Source organism: Paramormyrops kingsleyae, chromosome 8 (assembly GCF_048594095.1).
Source record: "Paramormyrops kingsleyae isolate MSU_618 chromosome 8, PKINGS_0.4, whole genome shotgun sequence".
In the NCBI taxonomy this organism is placed as follows: Eukaryota; Metazoa; Chordata; class Actinopteri; order Osteoglossiformes; family Mormyridae; genus Paramormyrops; species Paramormyrops kingsleyae.
Window position 1 is genome coordinate 28,123,039 of NC_132804.1, and position 27,199 is coordinate 28,150,237.

Genomic DNA, 27,199 nt, shown 5'->3' on the forward strand with positions numbered 1-27,199 from the left:
ACCTGTAGTCAGTAGTATAGATGTGTTCATATTGAGTATCATATTTCGATTCTGCGACCTCCTGTGAGTTAACCTGTGACAGTCATCTATAATTCACTCACCAGTATGTAGTGAAGCCAGGAGGCCAGATGGCAATCCATTATTCAGCAGAACCTCTCACACAAACTCACCCCCCCCCCCACCCCACATACACACACTTGGATGACAGACCTTAAACACTGAATGACACACTTTCAACATGCACACTTATGGATGTGCTGACAAGCATCGTGTGCTAAGAAACTGGGCAGAGAAGTGAAAAGCTTGAATCAGCTGACAATGAACCAATGCAGACTCTACAAGGGATCCAAGCTTTCAAGTAAATGTCCACAGATCAGTTGTGTCGTTACTTAATTACAGGACATCTGCTTAAGCTTGTCCGTCTCTGCTCTTTGTTGGCAACGTAACTCTCAATCCCAGGCTATGCTGATGTGCTGAAATCCGCGGGATCTGCCCCATCCAGCAGGTGTCAGGTTTCCCTGACCCACTGGCTTAAAACTTGAACCCGTAACTTCGGTTGAATGCAGAGCGGATCTGGTTTGTGTGATAGGGTGTCAGCCGGCAGCCTGCTGCCTTTTACTACAGCTCACACAGCAGCGACGATCATCAATGTACACGAGCAGCTTTTGTCTTTATTTTCTAAGATAATGGATGTTCAAAATAGCTTAGAAATATTTCACCTTCACGATAATCACGCACACCTTTGTCAAATAACTATTCTAAACGATTGTATTGGTGTTCATAATTTATGTGGGCAATAAACGCAGATATTGAGTTATCCACTTTGTTGATATGCCAGTATTGAATATCATGCCAAGAAGCCACTTTTAATTGTTTTGACAGGCAAGTATGGAGAGAGGCTACCCCCTATCCCACAGGAAGCGCCTCTTCGCTGCGTGAACACTCTGCCTGGCATTATTACAGATCTGTCGCCGTTACGCGGATCGCGTTTCACGGCTCTGAAGTGCATCAGGGATCCCCAAATTCATCCCCGAAGCTGTGATGTCACACACCAGGAAGTAAGCCTGAGCCGGCTTCATTCCTGGCTGCCGCTTGTAGGAGCCGTGCCGGGTCCTGGGCAATCGGTGTGTAGGCAGATTGGGGGAAACAAGGAGCTACTAAAGGAAACGTAAGCGCCAAAGCAAGAGGAAGGGAAAAGTGTGAATTATCTGCGCCGCGAAGTAATTTGAAGCTTGCATTGAAATGTCACACCAGACAGGAATTCACGGTAAGGCAACCCCCGTTAGCGTGCTGTATAGGAATGGGATGTGGAATTTTTGCAACTCTCGGATCCCGTAGACTGCGCATTGTTGCAAAAGTTGCGTATAAGTTTCAATCCTTCTTGTGTTGCGTAGACAAAGTGCTGGTCTGCAGATTACAGTTCTCAATCAGCTCAATATCCTTAAGCTAGCTGATTATTTATCAAGACATACAAATAACAACAGCAATAAAACATCAGATATTCGTCTTAAACGACTTGCGTTCGATGAAAGCTGTCAGATTTAGAGGAGGTCTCTTTTGCCTTGTAGACCTGGAGGGTTTCACACTTGACACGTGCAAATGCTGTGAAAGAGTTTATTTCCCATCTGGAGTATAGGCGAGTGGCTCTAGTTGGAGGACCTTCTGAGGGGTCGATGCCGAGCCCTTTTAGGTATCTTTGTCTGTGGAGACACAGGAAGGGCACTCGGGCGCACCTGCGGACGCTAGCGGCTCTGCAAGTCTTGCGTGGTTGACCTGTGGTCGTTGTTTGCCCTGCTGTGTGAAAGTAAATGGATGGATGGATCAATTCCAACCACTTCCGCAGCTGCGGTTTTGGTCCATTCTACATCGCGTTAAATCGACGTGATCATGTTTCTGCATTTATGCTGCTTGATCTTGTTGTTGTAAAGGTATTCAGGTAAAGTGCCTTTTATCAAGCGCGCAGGAGCAGGTCTGTAATATAAATCTCTTTTTCATCTTTAACTATAACTATGAAGAAATATTCAGTCTGTCCTGGGGATGATTTTTGCCATGGATTTTTGGTAGATCATTGACTCTTTGCAAAGTAAATAATTTTTTGACAATTTTGATCCATATTTGATTGAAGTTCATGGGTTGCAGGCAAGCTGTGTATTACGGTGTCAGTTGATGAAAGAGGACAGGGTGTTCCAGAAAAGTTACTTACAGGGACCAGAAAATTGGCTGGTCAAGCTCCATACACAACCCTGCTGTTTAATAAAATTATGGCTGTACAGAGATATATTGTTTTGCGCCCCTCCTGTAATTTTGTGTGCAAGTGACTGATAAGAAACTTCACCCATGAATGAATTATTGGATTGAGTAATTAATTAACTAGAAGCCCTTATCTCATTTCTGCGCTGGACCAATGAGTGATTAGAGCTGTAAACTGCAGCCCCGAGCATAGCAGTGTGAGGTAGGGGGTTAGAACAATGAACTGTGCACTGTTAGACTTACTTAACATACAGTAAATGTTTAATAAGGACTCACAAGCCCTTCTGTGCTACACCAGAGCTACTGTCAGGATATTTGTGTAATACAACATGTGTATTTCTGTACATTGTCCCGCATATGTCTGTATCTGGGTATGTATGACTGGGTGTGTGAAATTGTGTGTTGGTGTGAGTTATGAATGCCATATGTGTGTGTGAGTCGTGTGTGTCTGTGTGCACATGTGAACCTGACTCCTGTTCTCAGCAGTAATGGGAGCTGGGGGAGGGGTGCTACCTGTCCCCTGTGCTAACTCAGTAACGCTCCCCCCCCCCCGTCACCTCAATCATTCATGCTCAGGTAGGGTCCTGTTACTCAGGTGCACTGGACATCTGCAGCCTACAGGGCTGCATCTCACGGAGGACAGAGGCGAGTGCAATTTCATTGGGCCACAACAACAGATCTCTGGGAAGTCACATTTATTAATGGGACTGAAGCATAGCTTGTTTGTACTTTTGTAGTAAAAACACTGTAAAGTGAGATGAAACAGAATACTTATTTCAATGTATTTTTAAGTAGTGCCTTTCATAGCACAGTTGCCCCAAGGCACATAACAAACGTAGCAATACATTTCATGGATACTAAATATCCATCCATCCATCCATCCATCCTTCTTCCAGCTCCTTCTTGCTGACTGGATCATGGGGAAAACGGAAGATCCACAGTATATGAGAATCAGAAACCCATTTGTTCACTAAGGATAGGAATTTACATGGGATTTTTCCTGGTGGCCGGTGTTACATGTGGAAACTTACATACAGGTGCATATTGTCACGCTCGGGCGTAAGGCGAGCAGGGAAGCAGGCGAAAGCAGCCAGGAAGTCAGGTAAATGGGGTTTATTCCACGACAGACGGACAGGTACGGACAATACAATGACGGATCTGGCATACATGGGGAGACGCGGACTCATATACACAAGACTAGGCAAACGAAACAGGAAACAGCTGGGCACAATCGGGGAAGCACACGTGGATAATGAGGGGGCGTGGCACACACTAGGAGCGGACGGAGCGGGGCGTGACAGAACCCCCCCCCCAAAGGCGCGCACACCGGGCGCGCCCGAGAGGAGGCGACGGACGGGACGAAACCGGGGAACAGGACCTGGAAGACAAAAGGCAAAACATCAACCAAAGGCGGGGACCGGAAACAGGACAGAGGAACAAAACAGGAACCGGCAGGTGCCGGCAGGACAGGCGAGACAGGCAGTTCAGCTGCTAGTATATATACTGTGTAATTTTTCATACAGTCACACCATTCAGACATTATACCGTGGTGTGTGTGTGTATGTGCGTATGTATGTATGTATTAGGGATGCTCCTTTTGACCGTTTAACCGTTAACCGAAATAATTAATTTTGACCGAATATTACTATCAGTTAAACGGTTTAAAATGTTTTTATATATATTTTAATTATTAGTAGTAGTATGAAGTTTTGTGGCATCTCAGCTGAAGATCGCTTTTCACGTTCTAAATACACTGGGTTTGAATCGGCGACTGTGATTACAGGCACACAGGCTTAGCCCACTGAGCCATGAACACAGGTACGAGCTTTGCTGCTGAAAATGGAAACATTGGCGCAAAGCTTCAGCGGCAGAGACGTATCCGTGTGCCATATTGTAGCCGATCGGTGTAAACACTACCCAGACATGTGCTCTTGTTTTATTTCGGTTACAATGGGCGTATTCACATATTTCTTTATCCAATACTAACTGTCGGATTATGGTGTTGTTATCATGCGAATAGCGCAATTTGCAAGTGGGAAGGCGATCAGAGCTGCTTCGAGACGCAGACGCTTAAGTCAGTCACTCTTGTTCTTTCTATTCGTATCACGAAGCTATAAAAATATATTTAGTTTCTACCTATATATGTATTTGAAAAGTAGACCGTCCAAGGTTTCTGAGGGTGTTTTTTAAATGTGTATATGATAAAACCTCGCAGAGTTATTTAAATGGTTTGGCGAAATTTCTGTCAGATCCCGCCGGCGGGACCGCCGACCCCAGAGGAATTTAATATTCTAATCTAATCAGTTAACGGTTAATGTTCGGTTAACGAACGGCGGTTGTCGGTTGGGAAAATTAATCGAAATGAGCATCCCTAGTATGTATGTAAAATTGTGATCTCCGCTGTAAAGCCCACGATATGTTGAAGGCTGCTCTTGGAGTGGCTGATTGATACCCATGGACTGTGACAGATACAGTGATTATGGATTCATTGATGGGGGTATGGATATGTACAATCAAAATCTGGGAGTGGTTGAATTTTCTGAGTTGTTGGCCTTTTATAAGGTGGAGGTGGTCATCTCACCCAAGTGAGGTCCACCAAGTGGCAGGTCCCGGGAATGCAGGGTGTCTCTGGATGTATGATTTTACTAACTTTACCAAAGTATTTTAAATCAAGTTTAAGTTTAATATGAATAATATCACTTTACCATAATATCAGGTTTAATTAAAACTATCATTTAAATAATTTGTTCAATTAATAATTTAATACAGTATGAGCACTTTAACTGGTAAAACAATTAGTAGTATTTAGCCATAACAAGATTGTAAATAAAACTTAAGCAAATTGTTGAATTCTTTGGCAACTTATTATGCCTCAGTTTTGAATTAAACATTCTGATTGCATTTTATTATTGATGTACAAAACATCAGTCACTGTGATATTTGTCAGATGGCCGGGTTAGATGTCTTATTTCGAGATCATCCGTCAGCTGGTTTGTGATGAAACCACATGAGACACATTAGGAAGCCAGCAAAAACAAACAAATCCCAACATGACCAATGGCCAGCGAGTCCTCTGCGCTAAGAAACAGGGCTGTCGGGGACAAGGCCACTAAGTCCTGTGACCCCCACCGCCCCACCCCCACCTCTGTCACCCGAGGCGGTGACCGAAGTGCCTGCTGGCTAAATTTGGGTGTGGGGGATCAGGTTCTGTCCCCTAGATCACATGCTCCTGCCCTAGTTACCACATCTCTCTCGCTCACATACGCCGGCCCTACAGACCGTGAGCACTTCTGCACCTCCTAGGCCTACTGATCCTTCTCCTCCGTCTGTGTCTCTCAATCTCTCCCTCGTCTTACCCCATCCTACCCCGGAGGGCTGTACCAGTCTTGTGGGGGGTACAGACTGACCCCACCATGTTTCTGGTTCTCGTAGCGACGGCCGAGCTGAGGGAGTTCCTGGCCAAGGCCAGGTGTGGCGCGGTGCGTCTCATCAAGGTGGTCATCAGGAACGGTGAGTGTGGCTGAGCACTGGCTACTGGCTGCGGCACTGTCTGTCTGTGTGAACGGCTTATTGTTTGCTGTTGCTTCTGAGGACAGTGTGCATTGACTCTATATGTCTGTCCCATGTATTTTTCTTGTTTTGAGATGAATATCTGAATGTCTATTTCTGTGTTTATATTTTTGTGGGTAATGAATATGCGTTGTGTGTTTGTGGTGAAAGCTCGTTTTCTCCTTTCTAAGAGTGGATCTGAGTTTTCCAACAAGTTCCCTCTTCACAGCTAGTTTTATGGCTTACAGTTTTATGAGTCTGTTTCAATGTGCTTATGTCCATGTTGGATGTACATGCTTGTGTAGTTCTATATGATTAACACCAGATTCCCCTCAATGTTAATTTTAATTCTAATCTAGCTATAGACTGGCTATTTAGCTAATGATTGGTCCACTGCTACTTATTGAAACTGTAAAGTTTCTCTATTGATCCTTCTGTTCAACTTCTGAACATTTCAGTAGTGTCATTTCCATATTGTGGATGAATAATGACCTCCCCGATACACAGAGCACTTGGCAACAGGTCATGTGACCTGCATTGATTAGTGTCTTCTGCGGTATCTCCGCTTGGGCTCATCATGAGGGCTGTCTGATACAGTGAGGCCTGGGGAAGCAGTCATGATACAACTGCCCACCTGACAGCACAGAGCTCCTGCGTGCTCTTGGCCTTGTGAAATGCCACCTGCAGGCACAGCTGACAGTGAACGAATGATCGAACAATGTTGGAGCAGATTCCAGCAGCGTTGGAACCCTGTCACGGCTACACAAGAGCTCATCAAAGGCAAATATAAATTCAACTGTTTTTTTTTTGCATTCTATAAAACCACACAGTGGTCACATGACTGTCCCTGTGACCATGCGGTCACATGGCTGACACAGGGAATAACAGACACGGGGTGCCGCTGGGTTTATTTCTGGGTCCCAGGGAAACGGACCTGCTTATTGATGTTATTTTTCAGCTGTGTCACTTAGGGAACAAACAGCTGAAGTTGTGGTGAAAATGCAGCCAGATCAGTTTGCTGTTCAGGTCACGTAGTGTACAGCTGTCTCGTTGCCATAGTAACAATACCTCTCTGTAAACAGGGTGCCGCTATTTGATTGGGGTGAGTACTCAGCTCTTCGAAGATCGATGTCATCGTCGATCCTTTAGCCCTCGGTGACTCGTGTCACGGCTACAAATACCCATGACAGAACTATGAGCACGCACATGTCGTGTGGATTTTAGCTGGTCAGCGTGTACCTTGCAGAGGCTGTTAATGTGTGTGTGTATGCGTGTGTGCTTTAGCTGTACAAATGGTGGGTGGAAAGTCTGTGCTGGAATGCGCAGAGCTTGGAATAGCACCTGCTGTATGACCCCCCCCCCCACCACCCCCCCCCTGTCCTGGCACCCCCCAAGGACACACAGCCTGGGACCATCTATGAGGAGCGCTGAGGTGGACCAGAACCGCACTGTTATCGACACTACACACACATCACACACTTCACACACTACACACACATCACACACTTCACACACTTCACACTTCATTCATAGCCAAAAAAGGACTTCAGAGGCTCCAATTCCTGCGGAGCCTGAAGAAAGCACAACTTCCACAGCAGCTCCTGGTGAACTTCTACAGGTGCACCATAGAGTCAGTGATCACATACTGCATCACTGCGTGGTACTCTGGATATCACTTGGAGAACAGGAAGACCCTGCAGCGCATCAAGACAGCCCAGCGGATCACTGGCACCCAGCTTTCTGGAAGAAATCCACCGCACCCGGTGCAGCCGCAAAGCTGGAAAAATAATCAAGGACCCAACCCACCCTGGACACAAACCCTTTACACTTCTGCCACCTGGTAGACGCTACAGAACCCTGTACACCCGCACAACCCGGCTGAGGAAGAGTTTTTACCCCACATCCATCACACTACTGAACTCGCAGCACTGATCTCAAACATTATGAAGCAAGACCCCATATTTATGTGCATTTAGTCCACTTGAAACTCTACTTCTGCAAACTTACTTACAAGCACCTTGTATGTATATCTTTTATATATATAGTGACTGTACATACTCTCCCATTCTATTTAAGCCTCAAATCTATTTAATTGTAAATATACTGTGCATCTGCTGGCGTGTTCCAAACTAAATCTCATTGTACTTACAATGACGATAAAACATCTATCTATCTATCTATCTATCTATCTATCTATCTATCTATCTATCTATCTATCTATATCTATCTATCTATCTAATCTATCTAATCTATCTAATCTATCTAGAGACACTTGAATCAGCAGATCAAGGTGTCCAGAAAATACTCAAAATACTCAATGGTGTCAGTCAGACCAGATGCAGACTACTTCAGAGATCACTGGACTGGCACTGGGCTATTTTTCATTACCTCAGTGCTGGGCGTCCGTGCTGTCACTCACCGTTCCAAGACAGATGCCACATTTCACATCACCGCTGATATCAAACTGTCACCGCTCCCCGTCGACAGTGTCACCCACACCTCAGTGTTGCTGGCTTGCTGAGCTTCCCTGATTAAAAGCGGCAGCCAATGAATAAAGAGAGTCAGAGTGTGAATATACAAAAGGCGGCGACGGATATAAAGTAGGGAATGTAGGGCTTCGAGGAAGCTGTGCTATGGTTATGGGCTATAAGTACGAGCAGCAAAAACTGTAGACGGATGTGTTGGCATCGTCTGGGCAACCCTGTCCAAGCCGGCCCTTAAACCTGATCGTGGTGTGTGTGCCTGCATTGTGCGTGCATGATGGAGGATCCCTGCTGACGGACCGTAGACAGAGGAGATGAGGAATGGGGCTTGTAAATAATTGAACGATGTACAGAGACAGAAATTCAGATGAAGGGGCAGAGGGCTGTCATTTAAGCCCGGCGCTGACACACGCAGGGGTAGAGGGACATCAGAGAATAGGGAGCATGTGGTTAGATAACAGGAGAGGCGGCAGTGAGGCCGTCTTAGGGCTCCATCCAGAGGGCAGCTCAGGCAGGCTCAGTCCATCTCAGTTTGAGAGTCATTGTTTCTCATTGCATCTCATTGGATGGGACAGTGACCTGGGGTGGCGTGGAGCTTAGGAATCTGTGCCCATATCCAGGAGGTTGTAAGTTCAAACCCGGTAGAGTGATTATATCAGCACTGGGCTTGAGCAAGGCCCTTAACTCACCCTGTTTTCTGATCCTTGCTTGTATGTCGCATTGGATGAGTATCTGCTTGAAAATGTATGAGGTGAGCGTATTAAGTGAGATGTCATCTGGGAGTGAGGTGAGATGTGTTGTGTGTTTCAGAGCAGCTGGTGCTCGGGGCGTATCGAGAGCCGTCACAGACCTGGGACCGGGACTACGACCACTTCCTGCTTCCTCTGCTGGACCCCCTGGAGCCCTGCTACGTCCTGTACCGCTTGGATTCCCAGAATGCACAGGGCTACGAGTGGCTCTTCATATCCTGGTCACCTGACCAGTCACCGGTATTGGCAACAAGACAAGTTACACACATGTGCACCCTGCCACATTTTTCAGGGGGCAGTAACAAAGTGGATTCAACCAATCAGATAACAGCCCAAAATGGCTCATTTATTAATTCAATTAATTGTACTAATACAAACAAAATATGCAAAACATCAAATCTTCAGCACTTTAGCTGAAAAACTCTGCACTAGTATAATTATGGTCCTCCTATACTTACATTTTTTTCTCAAAAATACCCTTAAATCTGCCCCATTTATACACTTAACACCGCCGGTGACAGGTGGCTATACCCCAACAGGTGAGGCAAAAGATGCTGTATGCCGCAACTCGTGCCACCGTGAAGAAAGAGTTTGGTGGAGGCCATGTCAAGGATGAAATGTTTGGCACGGTGGAGGTATGGAACCAACAGTTTCCAGCAGAGATGAGGAGATTCTGCAGCACACTGAGCAGTTATCTTAACAGAACCCTGCTCATTAATACTTTGTCTGGCTATTAGAGCTGATTTAAACATTGTCGATCCTATGGTACGCCATGTCCAGGGTTGAGTATACTGTTGTGTCACCTCCAACCTGGTGGTCGTTTCGTGTTTCCCGTCTGTGGCAGGAAGACGTCTCGTTCCAAGGCTATCTGCGTCACATGTCCTCGTGCTGCGGCCCTGCACCCCTGACCGCTGCTGAGCAGGAGCTGCAGCGGATTAAAACTAATGAGGTGAGCCCTGGAGACACTTCGCAGGACTTCGCAGCCAATGGGCTGAGTGAACCTGGGTATTACAACCAATGAGGTGAGACCTGGAGAAACCAGGTAGGACTTTACAGCCAATGGGCTGAGTGAACCTGGGTATTACAACCAATGAGGTGAGACCTGGAGAAACCAGGTAGGACTTTACAGCCAATGAGCTGAGTGAACCTAGGTATTACAACCTATGAGGTGAGTGATTGAAGCATTATATCTTGAGAAATCCAGTCTGTTTCCCAGATGCTTTTCTGTGTGTATGCACAGTGGGTAAGAATGTGTGTTAAGATGTGTGCATGTCTGTACACATGTGCGTATATCTGAATGTATGCAATTATGTGTGTGTGGTGGTATGCCTGTTTTAATCAGCAGCATACTAATCTTCAACCATAACATTATCTTTTCCAGGACAGAGTCGTGCGGGTGAGTCCATTTGCAGCACCCCCTGTGTGTCATGGGGTTTGTCACCCTGCATCAGACCCCCATCCCCCCCCCCCCCCCCCCGCCCAATCTACCATCACCTTTGTCACACTTTGCTTGTCGCTAGACAACTAGGGATACATTTCATTAAAAGTAGGGATTTGATGGATCATCACTGAACTAAAGACTCGTGTTTTTTTTGTGCTGGATATTCCCTGAACAGCTTTACTCTGTCTGCCAGGGGGAGTTTAACAGAGGATGTGTTGAAATCAAAGAGTAGCTTTGCAAAGAATGAATCTAACCTGCCAATCTGAGCTTAATGACTGCCTTTTAGACCAAGAGGCAGAGGTTAGGGTCGTTCTGGTCACTTCTCTGGCTCTGTGGGGTTCCCCCTGGCAGAAGGTGTCCGTGCATGCCCGTGCGTGGGTTTACACATTCCCAAGCGTCAGTGTGAGCGTGCGTCTCACTCATGTCTCCCCCCCTCACCCCATGCCGACAGGATGAGCGAAGGAGGGCCCCCGCACCTTTAGGCCGTGTAAAGGTCTGCCACCTTTCGGCTGTGTGTCACTTACTTTACACTCTCCCTCTTTTTTCTGATTCACTCGATTCCTTCTCTCTCCTTTATGTGTTTGTTCTTTCTGCTGCCAGACATCTTAACTCGTGTCCATTGTGCATATTTATTTGATCATGAATGCAGGTGAGGTTTGGCAGTAAGCTGCAGTTCAGGCTAAATTGAGTATAATGCGTTTGGCCGCTGTGCATGTCGCCCCCTGCAGGTGAAGGCGGAGATCAGCATGGAGAGCAAGCACCAGACCATGCAGGGCCTGGCGTTCCCGCTGCAGGAAGCTGCTCGGCATGCTCTACAGCAGCTCATGCAGAGACGCATCAACTACATCCAGCTGGTGAGGCCTGCAAGTCCCAGATGCATGCAGACACACGTTAGGGTGACCATCTAATCCATGTCAGCAGGGACACTATGAGCTACTTCAGCTTTTACAATCTACTTTAAAACCAAAAGGCTCCCGTGCTCAGCTAAAATGTTTGTTTCCATAACTGAAAGATTCATCCAGCTGTTTCACATTCACATTAGTGACACATACATGGTTATAGGAGACTGACCAATCAGCGCACAGCAAGAACTCGGTGCTTAAGTGAAATCCGGGTCCTTTTAATTAAAATGGTTGAAATCGTAGTTTACAAACCTTGCCGTAGTTCATAGTGTCCCTCCTGACATGGACTAGGCGGTCACCCTAACACACCTACATGTTAACACACACTCGCTCATGTCATGTGATCGCAGTTGAGCTGTACTGGAACCTGGAACATACCAAAACAAGTCCTCGCTCACCAGGTCTCGTTTCGTCCTTGGCAGGGGCTCGTTATTGCATGGGCTTACCGAGGCTGAAGCCCAGGGCCCTCCGCTAAAATGAGGCATTGGATCTTGTTTAATACAATTTTATGCCCCCCCCCCCGGTCAACAACCAACAACTCAAATAGCTCAGGGGCCTCTGACCATGTTAACATGCCTCTGTTTCTCAGTTAAAACCTATTTCATCATTCTGTTTAGGAATTTCCCTCATCAGGACAGTGATTTTCCGTATTTGATTAATTTGGCATAAGTCTGGTTATGTGTCTCCATTTCAACTGAGGTCCAGCAGCACGTAGAATTATCAGCGCAGAAGGAAGTCTTCTGTGTCAGTCTGTGGCTCTTCATATAGCTAACACTATTAAATCCAGGGGTGGCAATCTTATCCGCAAAGGGCCGGTTTGTGTGCAGGTTTTTGGGGTAACCTTTAGGTCAGCTGTTCAAACCCAGATGTGAGGACTCTTCAGTCAATTAGTTCTCTAATTAGTAATATAATTAGGGAGTCGCATCGAAAACCTGCATACACACCGGCTCTTTGCGGATAAGATTGCCCACCCTAAATCTGACTCACATCCTTGCATTAAGATTATGTATTGCAGTTCATATTTAATGGTATTTGGATTCATTTATATGAAATTACAATATGAGATTCGTTAGGCAGCTAACCAAACTGGTAAAACTAGTCTAGCTCTGTTACCACCATTTTCACCTTAAAGTCTCCTTCCAAGAAGTGCATTATGGACCACTGAGAAACCCAGCGTGCTCTATAGGACACGCAAACACATGAGTGCACACGCCCCCTCAGCAGCCATGTTTGTCGTGAGGCAGCGGCTGGATACGGAGAGGGAGACGATCGAGCTGGTCCACACCAACCCCACGGAGGTCTCCGAGCTGCCCCGCCGGATACCCATGGACACCCCACGCTACCACTTCTTCCTCTACAAACACCACCATGAGGGCGACCTGCTGGAGTCCTTGGGTGAGGGAAGCTGCCTGCCGCTTCTCATTCTGTGCTCCTGCTCCGCTTTTCAGCGCCCACTTTCCTCTGCCAGGCCTGCCCTCCATCTCTGCCAGGCCTGCCCTCCATCTCTGCCAGGCCTGCCCTCCATCTCTGCCAGGGGATCCTAGGGGTCCTAGACTGACAACCATCTCAATCCTTTCAGCATCCTCCCCTGCTCCTCCTGCCCCATTCCATCACTCCATTACCTTTTTGCTAAAGCCTTATCGCATTGCCTCCTCCTCCTCCTCCTCCTCCTCGGTGCCCATATGCCCTGTCGTTTAACAAGCTGTCTCCCCCCTGTTCTTTCAGTCTTTATCTACTCCATGCCGGGGTACAGCTGCAGCATAAAGGAGCGGATGCTGTACTCCAGCTGTAAGAGTCGGCTTCTGGAGGAGGTGGAGAGGGATTACCATCTGGAGATTACCAAAAAGGTCACATAGGGGTCCTCTGTATCCAATAGGGTTTTTTTCCCCATAAATTTGTGTATTGTTTGCATATGTATTTTTTTCCCGTTTGATTGCATGTTAGAATTCTGTTTATTCATGTTTGTTTGTGTGTTTATTTGCATGTTTTTCATGGTTGTTTGAATTCCTGCTTGGGTGTATGTATTCATTGCTGTTTATTGCTGTATTTTTTCATGTTTGTATATTTCTGTCTTTGTTACTGTTTATTTGTATTCCTCCCTGTGTTGTGGCATGGCATGGCATGGCATGGCGCAGGCAGGAAAAGGGTGACGATCTACTTGCGGCTCCAAGACAAAGGGATTTATTACCAAAAAACACAACAGGGAAGGCACAAAAAGAAAAGGACCACAACGGATCAAAACAAGCCTTTGAAAACAAGAACTAGGAATAAACACTACTAGAGAACACAGGGAGCAGGACTAGGCAGCAAAGCAAATAACACACAGTACCAAGCACTCTGAACACCAACATACAACTACAATGAACCATCAAATAACAGAAACAGGACAGGCACTCAAACACACATAGAAACTCAGGGCAAGCAAGGGACAGGTGTAAATCACAATCAAATGAACCAATCACAAAAGGAGCAGGACAATGAGCAAAAGGTAGAACAGTTAACAAGCACAGAACTAGGGAATACTACAAACACTAACCTACACTCTGGGAATACACTCGGATAATCTACAGAACCAAATGATACAAACAAGACCAGAAGTGAACAGGAAACGAGCAGGTAAAACCTATAACTGGGAAAAGAACAGGAACCATGAAACACTATGGAATAAAACTAATGTAAAGGCTGGCCTGAGGTCAGGCTTGAACCCACAACCAGAGGGTTAACAGTCTGCGAGCTGCAGACCCAGCCCACTGAGATACTAAGGACTGAGCACAGCATGGCCAGCAACACCTGCTGGCCAAACAGGGACTGAACATATAGGACAGAGATGGACTATATGACAGAGAGGGGGAAAGGCAGAATGACCAGCAATGACTGGCCAAAAGGGGAATGGTCACAGAGGGCGTGGTCAGAAGCGCTGACCCTGATAACCAGTGTTTTTATGTGTTATAACTTTATGCCTGTTTGTATTTCACTCAAATTTTTATGTGATGTTTTCTGGTTTTATTCCTGTGCTTGTGTGCTTGTATTTCTGTCTGTGCACTGTTCCGTTACGTGTACGTGCCTGTTCACCCTCCTGTATGTATAAACAGATGGAGATTGACAGTGGCGAGGAGCTGACTGAAGAGTTCCTGTATGAGGAAGTCCATCCTAAGCAGCACGCTCTCAAGCAGGCCTTTGCCAAGCCCCGGGGGCCGGCAGGGAAGCGGGGCAACAAGCGTCTCATCAGGGGACCGGGGGAGAATGGAGAGGAGAGCTAGAGGGCAGGGCTACAGGCTCAAAAGGAGAGATAGCGGGTGGGGCTACAGGCTCTGGTTATACAGACTGCTCTTGGTCCACTGCCCTTCCTATTGCTCTCATGGACACACCCACAAAACACCTCTTCATTCAGTGGAGCTGAAGCCAATCAGCGCTCCCTCCGTGTGTTCACCACCTCCCTTTTTTCCTATGACTAATTCCCTGTAAATCTCAAGGGCTTTCTATGAGTTACTGACGTTTTTAATAATTATTTTTACTGTATTTCCTGCTTGCCTCACCAACGAGCCCAGTGTGTTTTGAACCATCCACGATGGTGCTGGATGATGTACTGTCAGCTGCATGGACTCTAAACCCTGCACTGGCTGAAATTTTCTTTGCTTTCTATGAAATTTACACACACACACACACACACATACACACACAGACAAACTAGCCATTTATATCTTGCCCATTTATTACTATGAGCATAACCTTAATCCTAACTATGATTAATCTAATCCCTACCCAGCCCTAACCTTAACCATAAGTAACTAAACAAAATACAAAGACTTTGGCATTTATAGATTTTTGTTTGCAATTAGTTTTTAATAAGATTGATTTTATTTACAGTTTTTAATAAAAAACCCACAGTGTAATATATACATGACTATGACTACACACACACACACACACACATACACCTCCTCTCTCTTCTGCTTGCTAACACACCTCCCTGACACCCAGTCTCTGATCCTTGACATGTTCATGTTGTGTTTGGAGTTAACATTTCTTCTGTTTTTTTTTTTTTTTTTTTTTTTTTAGAAATTTTGTACTACTGGGTGTATGAAAGTGGCACAGGTATGGTGGTGGAGGACGGATGTTTGTGAACAGGAAGGGCAGTGGGGCTCACACCAATAAGGCCAGTGGGGTGAAGGGGTAACCTCAAGCTGCAACCCCAACTCCAGAGCATCTGCTTTGCACGACTTACTGCTGCTCTTCCTGGCAGTCAGTGTCCCTCTCGCCCATTCAGGCGAATGGGATTGTGGCTTTGTGGATCCACAGACAACCATGTTCAACTGGAAGTGTACATACCTACTGGAAACAGGGTCTTGCACATGCAGCCATAGGGGTCACAAAAACCAGCAGTGCAGTGCATCACTAAATCGGTGACCAACCTATGTGCAAAACAACCCCCATTTATCACTAATTCCAAGTATGGAGGCAAAAATTATAGGGCAAAACACAGGGCTGACCCTAAGCCGAATTTAATTAACCTAGTTTTTATTTGTCATCGCCCTTCCTATTCTGATAGGCTGATTAGATGGGGCGCCCCCTTGTGGACGCTAGGCCCTAAGCGGCCGCATCGTTCGCATATGCCTTTACCCGGCCCTGGCAAAATATATAAATTATTATATATCTGACAAACACTTAAGTTGATCCCTGACTTCCCTGTGCTTCCACAGTAGCCTACCCATAGTTCCTTTAGTAGGCACTCCTAATCACTGTTTCCTCTTTGTTCTTCCCAGTGGAATTCATATGTAGCCCCTACCCCCCGGTTTGTTCCGCCTAAATCCCAGCCCGCCCTCCCCCAAGTGCTCCTCGTCGAACGCGTCCCCTCTCGCTCTCTCACGCAACCTTTCTACATGTTAAAATGTCTTATGTTGTTTTGGATACTTCAGAGCATATGAAGAGTTGAAGCCATTATACTTGCAAATTATGAGCTAAGGATCTTCGAAATAAAACATTTTTTTCCGTACACTTTTCTGTCAATATGATGTTTACTTATTTAGTCTCCTACATGGGGATGCTAAACGGAAGACCAGTAGAAAACCTTAACCTAAACAGAAAAGACATGTATAAGCTTGCAGAAAGAATGGGTTCTAAGTTAAGTCTGGTTTACAAATCTAGGACAATAAGTTGGAAATTATTTCACCCTCGTGTCTTTTAGCAAACGACGGTATACATAGGTGCTCTTCGCTTCATCTAAGACATACATTTTAAGGCTGTAACTATAGTAAGCATTAAAAAAACTTGAAAGAACATTTTGGTATTTATCGATATTTATACAAATTTAAAATGGTTAGAGTTGCCATATTTCTCACAACATGGCACGAAATAATTTATCCGTGGAGATGAACAAACAATGCTACTTTTAAGCCTACATTTAAAATGCTATAAAAGGTGCAATTCTCAGTTCTACTAAGCATATATATATATAACACAACGTTCAGGTGGGGGTTCAAGATTATAGTATTCAAGAGTCTTGTTCTTGCTATACAAATCTATTTTTCAGATTAAATCAACTCACATATTTATATGAAGAGTAAATAAGGTCCTCAAATTATGGCTGAAACCTTACACACGCGTATTAAAACAAGCGACACTTCATTATAAGGATGGTTCATACCATTCATACATGGGGCAGCCCTGGGTGAAAGTGCTGTTTTTAGACCTCCTTTGCGCTTAAAATGGCGCCACCTGCAGCCAGGGCTGTATACTTAATCCGCAAGTTCCGAGAAGACGGGGGGATGACCTGCAGAACCGCCCCGTTTTCCTAGAACCAAAGCTCCGTAAAAAAAAAAATAACTCCGGCAGTACTAATCCGGGCGCCTGTGGAGCCCATCAGATGAGAGATTGCGGACTGTGAGTCAATTTAAACAGACGGGACTAGAGGTCCCCCATGGGGTGCGGGGGCCACACGTACAAAGCGGTACCGAGAACCCGGTTCCAGGAATTTCAGCCGACTCACATGAAACCAAATCAGTGCATGGTCAGTTGCTCACGAACACTTTCCGTCTGCTATTCTTACTCTCAGCAGCCCAAAAGATAAGGCTTTCCGGACCCACCGAGCTATGGGATCGGTTATATAAACTTTATAGAAAGATTTAACTGTTAACCCTATGATTTTTTATCTACTAAGTAGTTCCTATATGCTGGTCTATCCGATCAGCGTTCTAATATTTTCTCTAAAAAAAGGAAACGTATTCTGCGTGATCTCAAACTTGGATTATATTATCCGTCATGATTATGTGCATACAGAGGTAAGCAATTGGTCGATCGTGATAATAGATAGTTGTAATAGTTGTAAGGTGGTAAATTCTGTGTAATTTTTTAAACGGCACGTAGTCTACACCTTATCCCATTTGTAGTATATTTTTTCTTAAGATTTTTATTTTCTTTACATATACAGTCGGCAAAAACAAAAATGTCCTGCTACCACCAAAAGTTGTGCCACAACTGAATTGTGCTTTATTTATGAAAGTTAACAAGTAGATCTAACCTGTGTAATACGATCAGTATGCCTATAATATTTGGGGGTTTCTGAGAATTACAGCAGAGGAATAAGAAAACAGAAAGCGAAAGCTGCTGAGTTTGTTTAGCAGCAGATTTGTTGGTTTCTCAGTATTTTACTGCCAATCCTTGGCTGAATTTCTCTATAATATAAATACTAAAATGTGCTTCGCAAATAGGCCGACTCCCTGATGTCCACCTATGTTAATACTGTTAATACTAATTTTAAGATAATATATAGCACATTTTCTGGCCCGTGGAAGTAAATTTAATTTTTTAAATAATAAGAGTTACTGCTTTTTATATTATATGTATTTTGATGGTTCACAGTGCGATTTTTTGCCAAACGTAGGTGCTGCAGATTTTTTTCCAATTATACCGTTTTGTTGAACAGATTGCCTTCCTACATTTGGACAACATTTAGAATATTATGCTTCCGAATATTTATACAAAGTATGCTAATTTGTATTGAGATCAGTTTGGATTAATTTATTTATTTATCTGTTTGTTTATTGGAATTCATACTCAGTTTTAATGTAGCTTGGAAAGAACGCCACCCTGAACTATCCGCAGAATGAGATCGGAATTCAGTTGCTCATAAACTCGAGCGGTTCGCAGGAATCTCTGGCCTGTGTCATATTAGAAAACTTTATTATTACCTGAGGGCATCCGTTAGAGTCTCAGTTCTTGGTAAACCACAGGACATACAACACTTTTAAAATGAGTCATATATAGAATTACACGACCGTGTCTGTGGGTCATCTGTTAGTGCCCCTGAGTGTCAGCTAGTTCCACGGATATGTCTATCTTTGCCTTTATTTGTGTTGGTCTAAAGAAGTCAGAAAGCGGCTCGTATTCCGTTTGACTTGGGTTATAGGGGTGCCGTCTGTTATTGCCCAGGTACATCGCAAAGACCACGGTCCGCGAGATCGCTACAGAATAAGAGTTTTGGGTCTCCCTTCACTGCAAGGGGTACCTTAGCATTTCTGTTAAAGCTGTACATCAGAACTTCATAAATTATTTATGGATAAAAGCAGTCTGAACCAAGATGACGTTTGAATCATCCTTCAAAACTGTGTGTTTACATCAACACAGAATGGTGTGGAGACACAAGTATGATCTCCAAACACTGCTCATCATTGGTGGAATTCGTGGCAGAGAATTGCAGACATTATTTGTCACGAGAGTTCACCTTCATTATTATTGTATTGTATCGTATATTGCCCCCAAAGCTAATGCTAAGGAAGTGCTACACAATGCACAATGCGATGGATCTTTTATCATCGCAGGGGACTTCAATCATGTAAACCTAAAGACTGTACTGCCCAAACTCCACCAACATGTTGAGTTTCCGACCAGAGGACTTAACATATTGGACTTGGTCTATACAAACATCAGATCCGCATACAGAGCAACACCCCGTCCCCACCTAGGACTCTCTGATCACACTACAGTAATGCTGACTCCAGCATACAGCCCACTGCTGAAGAGAGCAAACCAGAAGCTGTGGTTTACAGCAGAAGTTCATAAACTGCTGAAAACCTGGGAGGCTGCTTTCAGAGCGAATGATGACATAATGCTCAGAGCAGGAAGAACCAGCCTGTCCCGGGGCATCAAGTTGGCAATGCGTGATTATGCGCGGAAAATGAATAACCGCTTCTCCTGTTCGAGAGATGCGCAGTGCATGTGGCAGGACATCCAAGCCATGACGGACTACAGGACACCAACACCTCTTACTAGATACACTCAACACCTTCTATGCCAGGTTTGAGGACCAGAACACCGAGCCAGCGCAGAAGACCACCCCACCTCCACACAACCAGGTGCTGTCCCTGTTAGCAGCTAGCATGAGAATGACTCTCGCCTGGGTCAACCTACGCAAAGCTGCCAGACCTGACAAGATACCTGGTCGAGTGCTCGGAGCCTGTGCTAATCAGCTGACTGTCTTCGTAAGGGACATCTTCAACACCTCCCTGAGCCAGGCTGTTGTCGCACAGTGCTTCAAGGCCACCACCATCAGACCTGTTCCAAAGAAGGCTATAGTTTCAGAGCTCAACGTCTACCGCCCAGTAGCACTTAAACCAACCATCATGAAGTACTTTGAGCAGCTAGTCCTGCGCCACATCAGGAACCAGCTCCCCCCACACTGGGCCCACTAGAATTTGTGCACAAACCAGTCTACAGATGATGTGATGTCACTTGCACTTCACCTGGCCCTGTCTCACCAAGAACACCATAACCCCCATGTGAAAACGCTGTTCATCGACTTCTGTTCAGCATTCAACACCATCATCCCTCAGCAGCTGATCGGTAAGCTGGACCTGCTTGGACTGAACACCTCTACCGGCAACTGGATTCTGGACTTCCTCACTGAGTGTCCCCAGACGGTCCAGATTGGCAACACCAGCTCCACCACCATCACGCTGAGCACGGGTGCCACCCAGGGTTGTGTGCTGAGCCCGTTGCCCTTCATGCTGCCGACCCACTACTGCACCTCCAGTTCCAGAACCATATTATCAAGTTTGCAGATGACACCACCTCATCAAGGACAATGATGACATGTTGTACAGAGATGAGGTGCGACGGCTAGCAGCCAGGTGCAAGGACAATAATCTGTTGTTTAATGTTGGTAAGATAAAAGAACTGATTGTTGACTTCAGAAGGACCAAGGCTGGCCATTCCCCGCTCTGCATCAATGGCGCCACAGTGGAGACAGTGAAGAGTACCAAGTTCCTTGGTGTTCACATGACCGAGGGCCTAAGATCCCAGCAGTGCCTGCACTTTCTGCGTCGACTGAAGAGTCGAGCCCTTCAGAGGATTGTGCGGACAGCTGAGTGCATCATCGGTAGCTCTCCACCCAGCCTGCAGGACATTTACACCTCCCGCTGCATCTATATGGCCACCAGCATCATGGCTGACCCTTACATCCCTCTTTCTGTCAGGGAACTGGTGTTGATGGTCCAGGAGAGGCCCTCTGTCATGTGAACACCAAGGAACTTGGTACTCTTCACTGTCTCCACTGTGGCGCCATTGATGCAGTTCACCCCCCTTCCATCAGGAAGAAGATTCTGCAGCATCACTAGCAGGTCTGCTAGACTATGCAATAGGTTCTTCCCCCAAGCAGACCAGTTCCTGAACACCATGCTGCCCCCTTCCACACTGGGCTGTCTCCTTAACATCCTTAACTCCCCGTATACCAAACAAATGTTTTATTCTCATTGCATACTTGCATAACTGCTCATATTTGCACAATGTAATTGCACAAGGAAATTGCACAGCGGTACACTAACTACACTAACTATACTGCCAGCATATTTGCACTGTTTTTCATAGTCCATAGTCTATTGTTGTATATTGTATTGCCACAGCCCCTCTGATGTGCTCCCCCTCCTAAAAGTCTTTTTAGATAGTTTTATCTTATTTTTTAGGTACAGTATATGTATATTTAGAGATATATGTACAGGTGTTATTTATTCCCCCCCCCCAGTTTTCTGCGTTGTTGATCTGTCTGAGTGTGCTGTTGTCCTGATGTCTTGTATGTTGCACCTTTGGTTCCTGGAGGACATTATTTCATTTCACTGTGTGCTTTAAGGTATATGGTTGAGATGACAATAACTACTACTCTACAATCACTACTACTACTAAATAGATTTTAATTTTAGGGTTTACAAACTACTCCAATGCTTTTGATGTAGCTATTCTTAATTTAATAATTCTTAATTATTCTCATTTGTGTAACCAGATTACTTTGTTTAATTTGTATAATTGTCATGCCGAGGCAGAGCACAGGCTGGTTTCAAGACAAAGGGGGTAAACGGAACACACTGGGGTAAACTACAAAACAACAGGACCATGAAGGGTCAGAACTAAACAGGGGAAAAAACACTGATAACTTAACTAAAGCAAGGAAAACTGGGTAAACAGGGGACAAGGAGCAAAAAACAACGAACCGACTGAAATACAAAAAAACAGGAAAGCATTGATAACCCATAACAACAGATGCAGGACAGATGAGACCTGTTTCTAGCCAGCTTTGAATCCACAACTCAGATTCACCATCTGAGCCACATGGTAAGCCCACTGAGCTATGTGGCATCCAGGGAACAAAGGAAGCACATAGGGGCTGAAGGGAGAGTGACATGGAGGAAGACAGGATGACCAGCAACACCTGCTGGCCAAACGGGGTGGAGACATGAGAGGCAGGGTTGGATGGGTGCTGACACTATATAGCTCTTTTCCTATAATTACACAAAATCTGTTTATTTTGAATTTGTTAATTTGTGAGTAATAGAAAAAAAATCACACAATGCAGATAAACTGGTTACATATACTATATAAAGACAAGTATTCGGATTACAACTGAAGCTTTGAAGAAAACAAAATACTTTATTTTTTATAAGTAGGCTGTTGTATAATTAGGCTGTAGACTCAGGGTGTTACCAATAGGGCTGCAACTAACGATTATTTTGATAATCGATTAATCTGTCGATTACTTTTTCGATTAATCGATTAATCGGATGGGGGGGGGGCAAAAAACAATTTGATTTCCAGCAAGTTTTAATAACCCAGTCTGTCTTTGTACAAAAGTTGTTTCCAGCAACTCACATAAAAAACAAATGTATGCTACATTAAGAGTATACAAAAAAAATTAATAATTTGTAGCAGGTGAATAAACGTAATGAAATACACAAAATCTTGTTTTATAAAGTGCAAACAGCATGGTGCTTTAGATAATGTATTCAGTACTCCAGTTTTTTTAATGTAAAAGCACAGACTACCGCTGCTGCTACTAAGAATATTATTAAATAATTGTCTAATGTTATTTAATGTTGATACACATATATGACAGGGGGAGAGAGCACGCCAGCGAGTCTGTCTGCATTTATTACGGACAAATAAAGTAAACATTTATTGCGAAGAAAAAGCCTTTTCCGCATCTTACGCTAAAAATTACTTAGCAACGCAAATAAGACGATTGGTGACGAAAAACCCGTGAACGGCAGGCGGCAAATTTTGTTTTAAAACGTGTCCGGTTGTTTCAGCATACTACAGTGATGAACTGTAAATTAGATAAATAACATAAGGCTATTTAGTTTGTTTAATAAAAGGACAAGATATATACCTGTTCTATCGGAAAGGTAGCCTTAAATGACTTCTGTTGCGATCTGGAGCTATATAGAAAATGAAATTAAATAAAATTAACTTGGGGCGCCCACCTAATAGAATGGTAGGGTAAACACGTTGTGGTATATGTAGCCACATTTGTAGCCACATAATAGCTGATTGTGTTGACAACCACGACTTCCCCTGCGTTCATTTAAACACATGTGCGTGTGTGAAGGGACGGGGCGGGTAACGCGGCCGGCAGTAACGCCATTGGTTGCAGTTATTAGTTATCCAATCCGACATGTAGTAAACGGCTCATTAATAAGAATATTCTCAGAGTTATGGTCTCGAAATAAAATCCCGAGTCCATGACAAGAACGAGTACAAATACGGCTGATTCAAAGACAAGATCGAGACCTTCAAAAACTGGTCTTGAGTACTACAACATTTGATATTACTATAAATTTCTATCGTGAAGAAATGAAGCAGTGGTGTAGTGGTAACAAGAAATTTAAGGTGGGTAAACTATATGCACAGCAGTAAAAACGGTGGGTAACTATATCATTAACATTAGTGATCTTAAAAAAGGTGAGTAAAAGCTGTTTTGTAAATTTAAAAGGTGCGTAAATGGCGTTTATGTGCATTTACTTTTTTCTTTTATGGCGGTCAGCATCCAGCTTAATGGTACTTTACTGCCACCGCGGCTTTGGTTAGCTTACTGCTCCCAAATTAGGAGGTTGCCACTGTACTTGTGTATAATAACGTAGACCCAACTAATCGATTATTAAATTAGTTGGCAACTATTTTAATAATCGATTTTTAATCGATTAAATAGATTAGTTGTTGCAGCCCTAGTTACCAATATAGTGCAAATCCATATCATGGCACAGAATCACACCAGTAATGACTATGACACCAGTGTACTGCTCACCCCTAGCAGGCACTTAAATACAATGATAATGAGGACTAAAAAAAGGCAGGTGTGAATCATCAAAACAACCAAACAAGGACACAGGGCAACAAGACACAGGTGAAGAAACTAATGAACACAGAACTAAGGAACTTACAAGACCTGACACTAAGGAAACAGAAGGAAATACTACACCAGGAGAAAATCAAGAAACAAGTAAAACAGAACAACCAAGGCAGGGGCAGAGAGCCATAAAGAAGACAAATTAAACATATGGATAAACAATATTAAACTAAGGATAAACCAATAAACAACAAAATGAGTGAGAGTGACCTTGAACACACAACTGCCAGGTTATGGGCTTTGTACTACACACCCAACCCACTGAGCTATGCAGCAACACCAGGAACCCAGAAAACACACTAGGGACTAGTACAAAGACAGGGGGAACAGGATGTCTAGCAACACCTGCTGGCCAAACAGGGACAAAATACATAGCACAGGGATGGATGGGCACTGACCCTGACAATCCTCAATTTCTCTTTCATCTATTTAGATATTTTAAGTGACATAGAGCCACCATGTTATGAAGGGCAGTACATTAAAAGTAATTTGACTTTTAACTTGTCCCCAGCCTGAGAACCTTGCTGCAGACCACATACCCAAAGCCAGCGGTTGAGGAAGTGAGCACATTTAATCACAGCGATGGGGTAGGAGAACCTAAGATGCTGCGTGACACACCATCACCTGCACCTCAGCTGGACACCCCAGACAGCCCACTAGACAGCAACCTCCTGCTCTGGGACCCCACAGAGGACCTCCGCTGCCTCACTCGAACCTTCCACCAGCTTCATGACTCAGGTACGGCCTTAAACCTGAGGCTACCACGCCCATTGGCATATTGAATTTGTGTTGGCTAAAATTCACAGTTATTCTAAAAATTTATTTTACTGAGCTGTCCTAAATAAATCTAATTACACTGCAGATCCTATGCTCGGAAGCCACTGCCAAATGTACAGAAATGTTCTGGTTGTTCATGACCTGTATATATGTCTCCGTATGTAAGTGGTTCTTGAATGAGTGCTGCTCAGGACCAATCTTTTATAGCAGCCTTTTAACCTCAGGGTCCATTACCGTTGCTGTTCTTGCACTTCTTGATTCCTCACACCCAAGCATCTGTTCGGGCACCTTGTTGCATGTAAATGCCATAAGAGATTTAATAGTGCCCTACCTTCCATGTGAATTGTATAAATAAGGTACAGAGGACCAGATTGCCTCTGTAGGTGTTCCGGACACACACTACAAATAATTTGCATGCAGAAGATAGCTTCATGATGGCCAATTTTATCTCGGCGTAGTTTTGAGGTCATTCTATGAATCTTCTTTTTGTTAGCACAAAATGTTGTGTCACCTACAAATTCCTGCAGTTTAATATATTTGGTTTTTCCTGGTTGGTGCAATTTAATGGGAATGGAGGTGACCATGGAAACAAGGCCATTAGAGCCTGTCTTCTCCTGTAGGCTGGTACTGGGGGCCTGTGTCGGCTGGTGAGGCCCAGGCGCTGCTTCGGGACGAGCTGGAAGGCACCTTCCTGGTGCGGGACAGCTGCCACCCGCTCTACATGCTGACTCTGTCTCTTAAGACGGCCCGAGGTCCGACCAACGTGCGCATCAAGTACAGCCACGGCCACTTCTGCCTGGACTCCAGCTGCCAGAGCAAACAGTCTCTGCCTGGCTTTGGCAGCGTAGGTGAGCTGGTGCAGAGCTATGCCAGGCCCCGACGCCCGCTCAGCATTGGAGGACATATGGCCCCGCCTGGCCTGACGCTCAGTGACGCCACCGTGCCACTCAGATTGGTGCGTCCGCTGCGGATACGAGAGACCTGTCCCTCCTTGCAGCACCTCGCACGCCTCGCGATTAACCGTGCTGCCCCTGCTCCCGCACAGTTGCCCCTGCCACGTCTGCTGGTACAATACTTACAGGACTACCCTTTCCAACTCTAACTTTGCCAGGGCTTCACCGCGATGGGGGCAGAAGTCAAAGGCCTGATTCCTAAGTGGCCGCAGCAAGGATAAGAAGCATCTTGTACGAATTTGTATTACTAACTGGTTTAGAAGTCTGCAATAAACAATACCTAGAAAACCAGTTTACTATATACAGCATTATGGGAAATGTAGTGTGAGATGTACCTTGTTCTCTCGTTTGTGATTCCAACCCAGGAGGAAAAAAATGAAATGGAATTGAGATATTGCTGCTTCTGGGTATCTCACTGCATAGTCCGCAGTCAGCATGACAAAACATTTCCCCTCTGCATTGTGATCTGAGGGCATGTTTAGATCAAATAAAAGGTGAGCTCACTAACGGATGCACTAACTGGCTTGCTTAGGTCTGAATTAATGCCAGGGCGTGGTCCTTTTAATGGGAATGTCAGGGCCGAAGGGGCAGCCTTGCTGTTCTCTGCCAAACATTTTCAAGCCTTACTTCATCTGTACCATATTCTTCCTGTTGCTAAGACATTTGAATCCAATGCCCTGAAAATAACTAGAGAATTTCTTCTAATACTGTTTAATCGTTGTCCTCCTAGACCAAGCTCTGGTTTTGTAGAAGAATTCTCAGATTCTCCAACTTAATTTTCTGTGTTAGTAATGTCTATGATATTGCAGGTTCATGCTAGTAACCCTAGAAAATCCCTTAATGTGAAATTGTGAAACTTCCTGTTTTAATCTGATACATGATATTATAGTTCTTACCCATAAGAAAGGACAAACCCTTGATCTACTAGTTTAAAATGCACCTCTCTCTTATTTTTATAAATCTGATTTTCTGGAGTCCAATTATAAAATTGTTTGTAAGAATCTCACTCTTCATTCTGGTGTATTAGATGATCCATACAATTAAATAATCTCAAGGGTCTTAATAACTCTTATTTTCTGGAGTCTAGCTCTGCCTGTGTCAAACAGATGATCATTAACTCCGCTCTACATTCAGTAGCCCCTCTGAAAACTCAGACTGTATCCTTCAGATGTTCATTAATAGTTTACAGAAGAACTCTGCATCCCGAAGACTCAGAAATGGAGGCGATGGTGCTTGTAGAGGAATTAATGGGACTTTTAATGGAACCTTTTAATGGAACTTTATTAGAACACAGCATTAATGCCTTTTGTGTGTGTGTGTCCTTTTATTCAGTATTTATTGCTATGTGTGAATGGTTGTTATGCTACTCCACCTGCCTTTTTAAATTGACCCTTGGGTATAAATAAAGTGATTTGAATTAAACTGAAT

At 44.6% G+C, this 27,199-nt stretch overlaps 2 protein-coding genes across 4 annotated transcripts; both read left to right on the forward strand.

Annotated features, from left to right (window-relative positions):
- Positions 1–1,045: 1,045 nt before the first annotated feature.
- LOC111860002 (twinfilin-2) lies at positions 1,046–16,367 on the forward strand. Of its 2 annotated transcripts, XM_023843237.2 has the most exons (11): positions 1,046–1,267; positions 5,683–5,760; positions 9,093–9,271; positions 9,571–9,666; positions 9,876–9,980; positions 10,413–10,427; positions 10,924–10,965; positions 11,201–11,326; positions 12,619–12,769; positions 13,100–13,221; positions 14,467–16,367. In XM_023843237.2, exons 1-11 carry the CDS (start codon positions 1,243–1,245, stop codon positions 14,632–14,634), a joined length of 1,107 nt encoding a protein of 368 aa, XP_023699005.1. In that variant the 5' UTR covers positions 1,046–1,242; the 3' UTR covers positions 14,635–16,367. The 2 variants fall into 2 exon arrangements, with proteins under 2 accessions (XP_023699005.1, XP_023699006.1); XM_023843238.2 differs by lacking the exons at positions 10,413–10,427; positions 10,924–10,965 and having other exon boundaries at positions 1,048–1,267.
- An 822-nt stretch (positions 16,368–17,189) lies between these two features.
- On the forward strand, positions 17,190–27,193 carry LOC111860003 (cytokine-inducible SH2-containing protein-like). 2 transcript variants are annotated; one of them, XM_023843240.2, is made up of 3 exons: positions 17,190–17,254; positions 24,553–24,779; positions 25,439–27,193. In XM_023843240.2, exons 1-3 carry the CDS (start codon positions 17,238–17,240, stop codon positions 25,918–25,920), a joined length of 726 nt encoding a protein of 241 aa, XP_023699008.2. In that variant the 5' UTR covers positions 17,190–17,237; the 3' UTR covers positions 25,921–27,193. The 2 variants fall into 2 exon arrangements, with proteins under 2 accessions (XP_023699008.2, XP_023699007.2); XM_023843239.2 differs by having other exon boundaries at positions 17,211–17,652.
- The last annotated feature ends 6 nt before the right edge of the window (positions 27,194–27,199 follow it).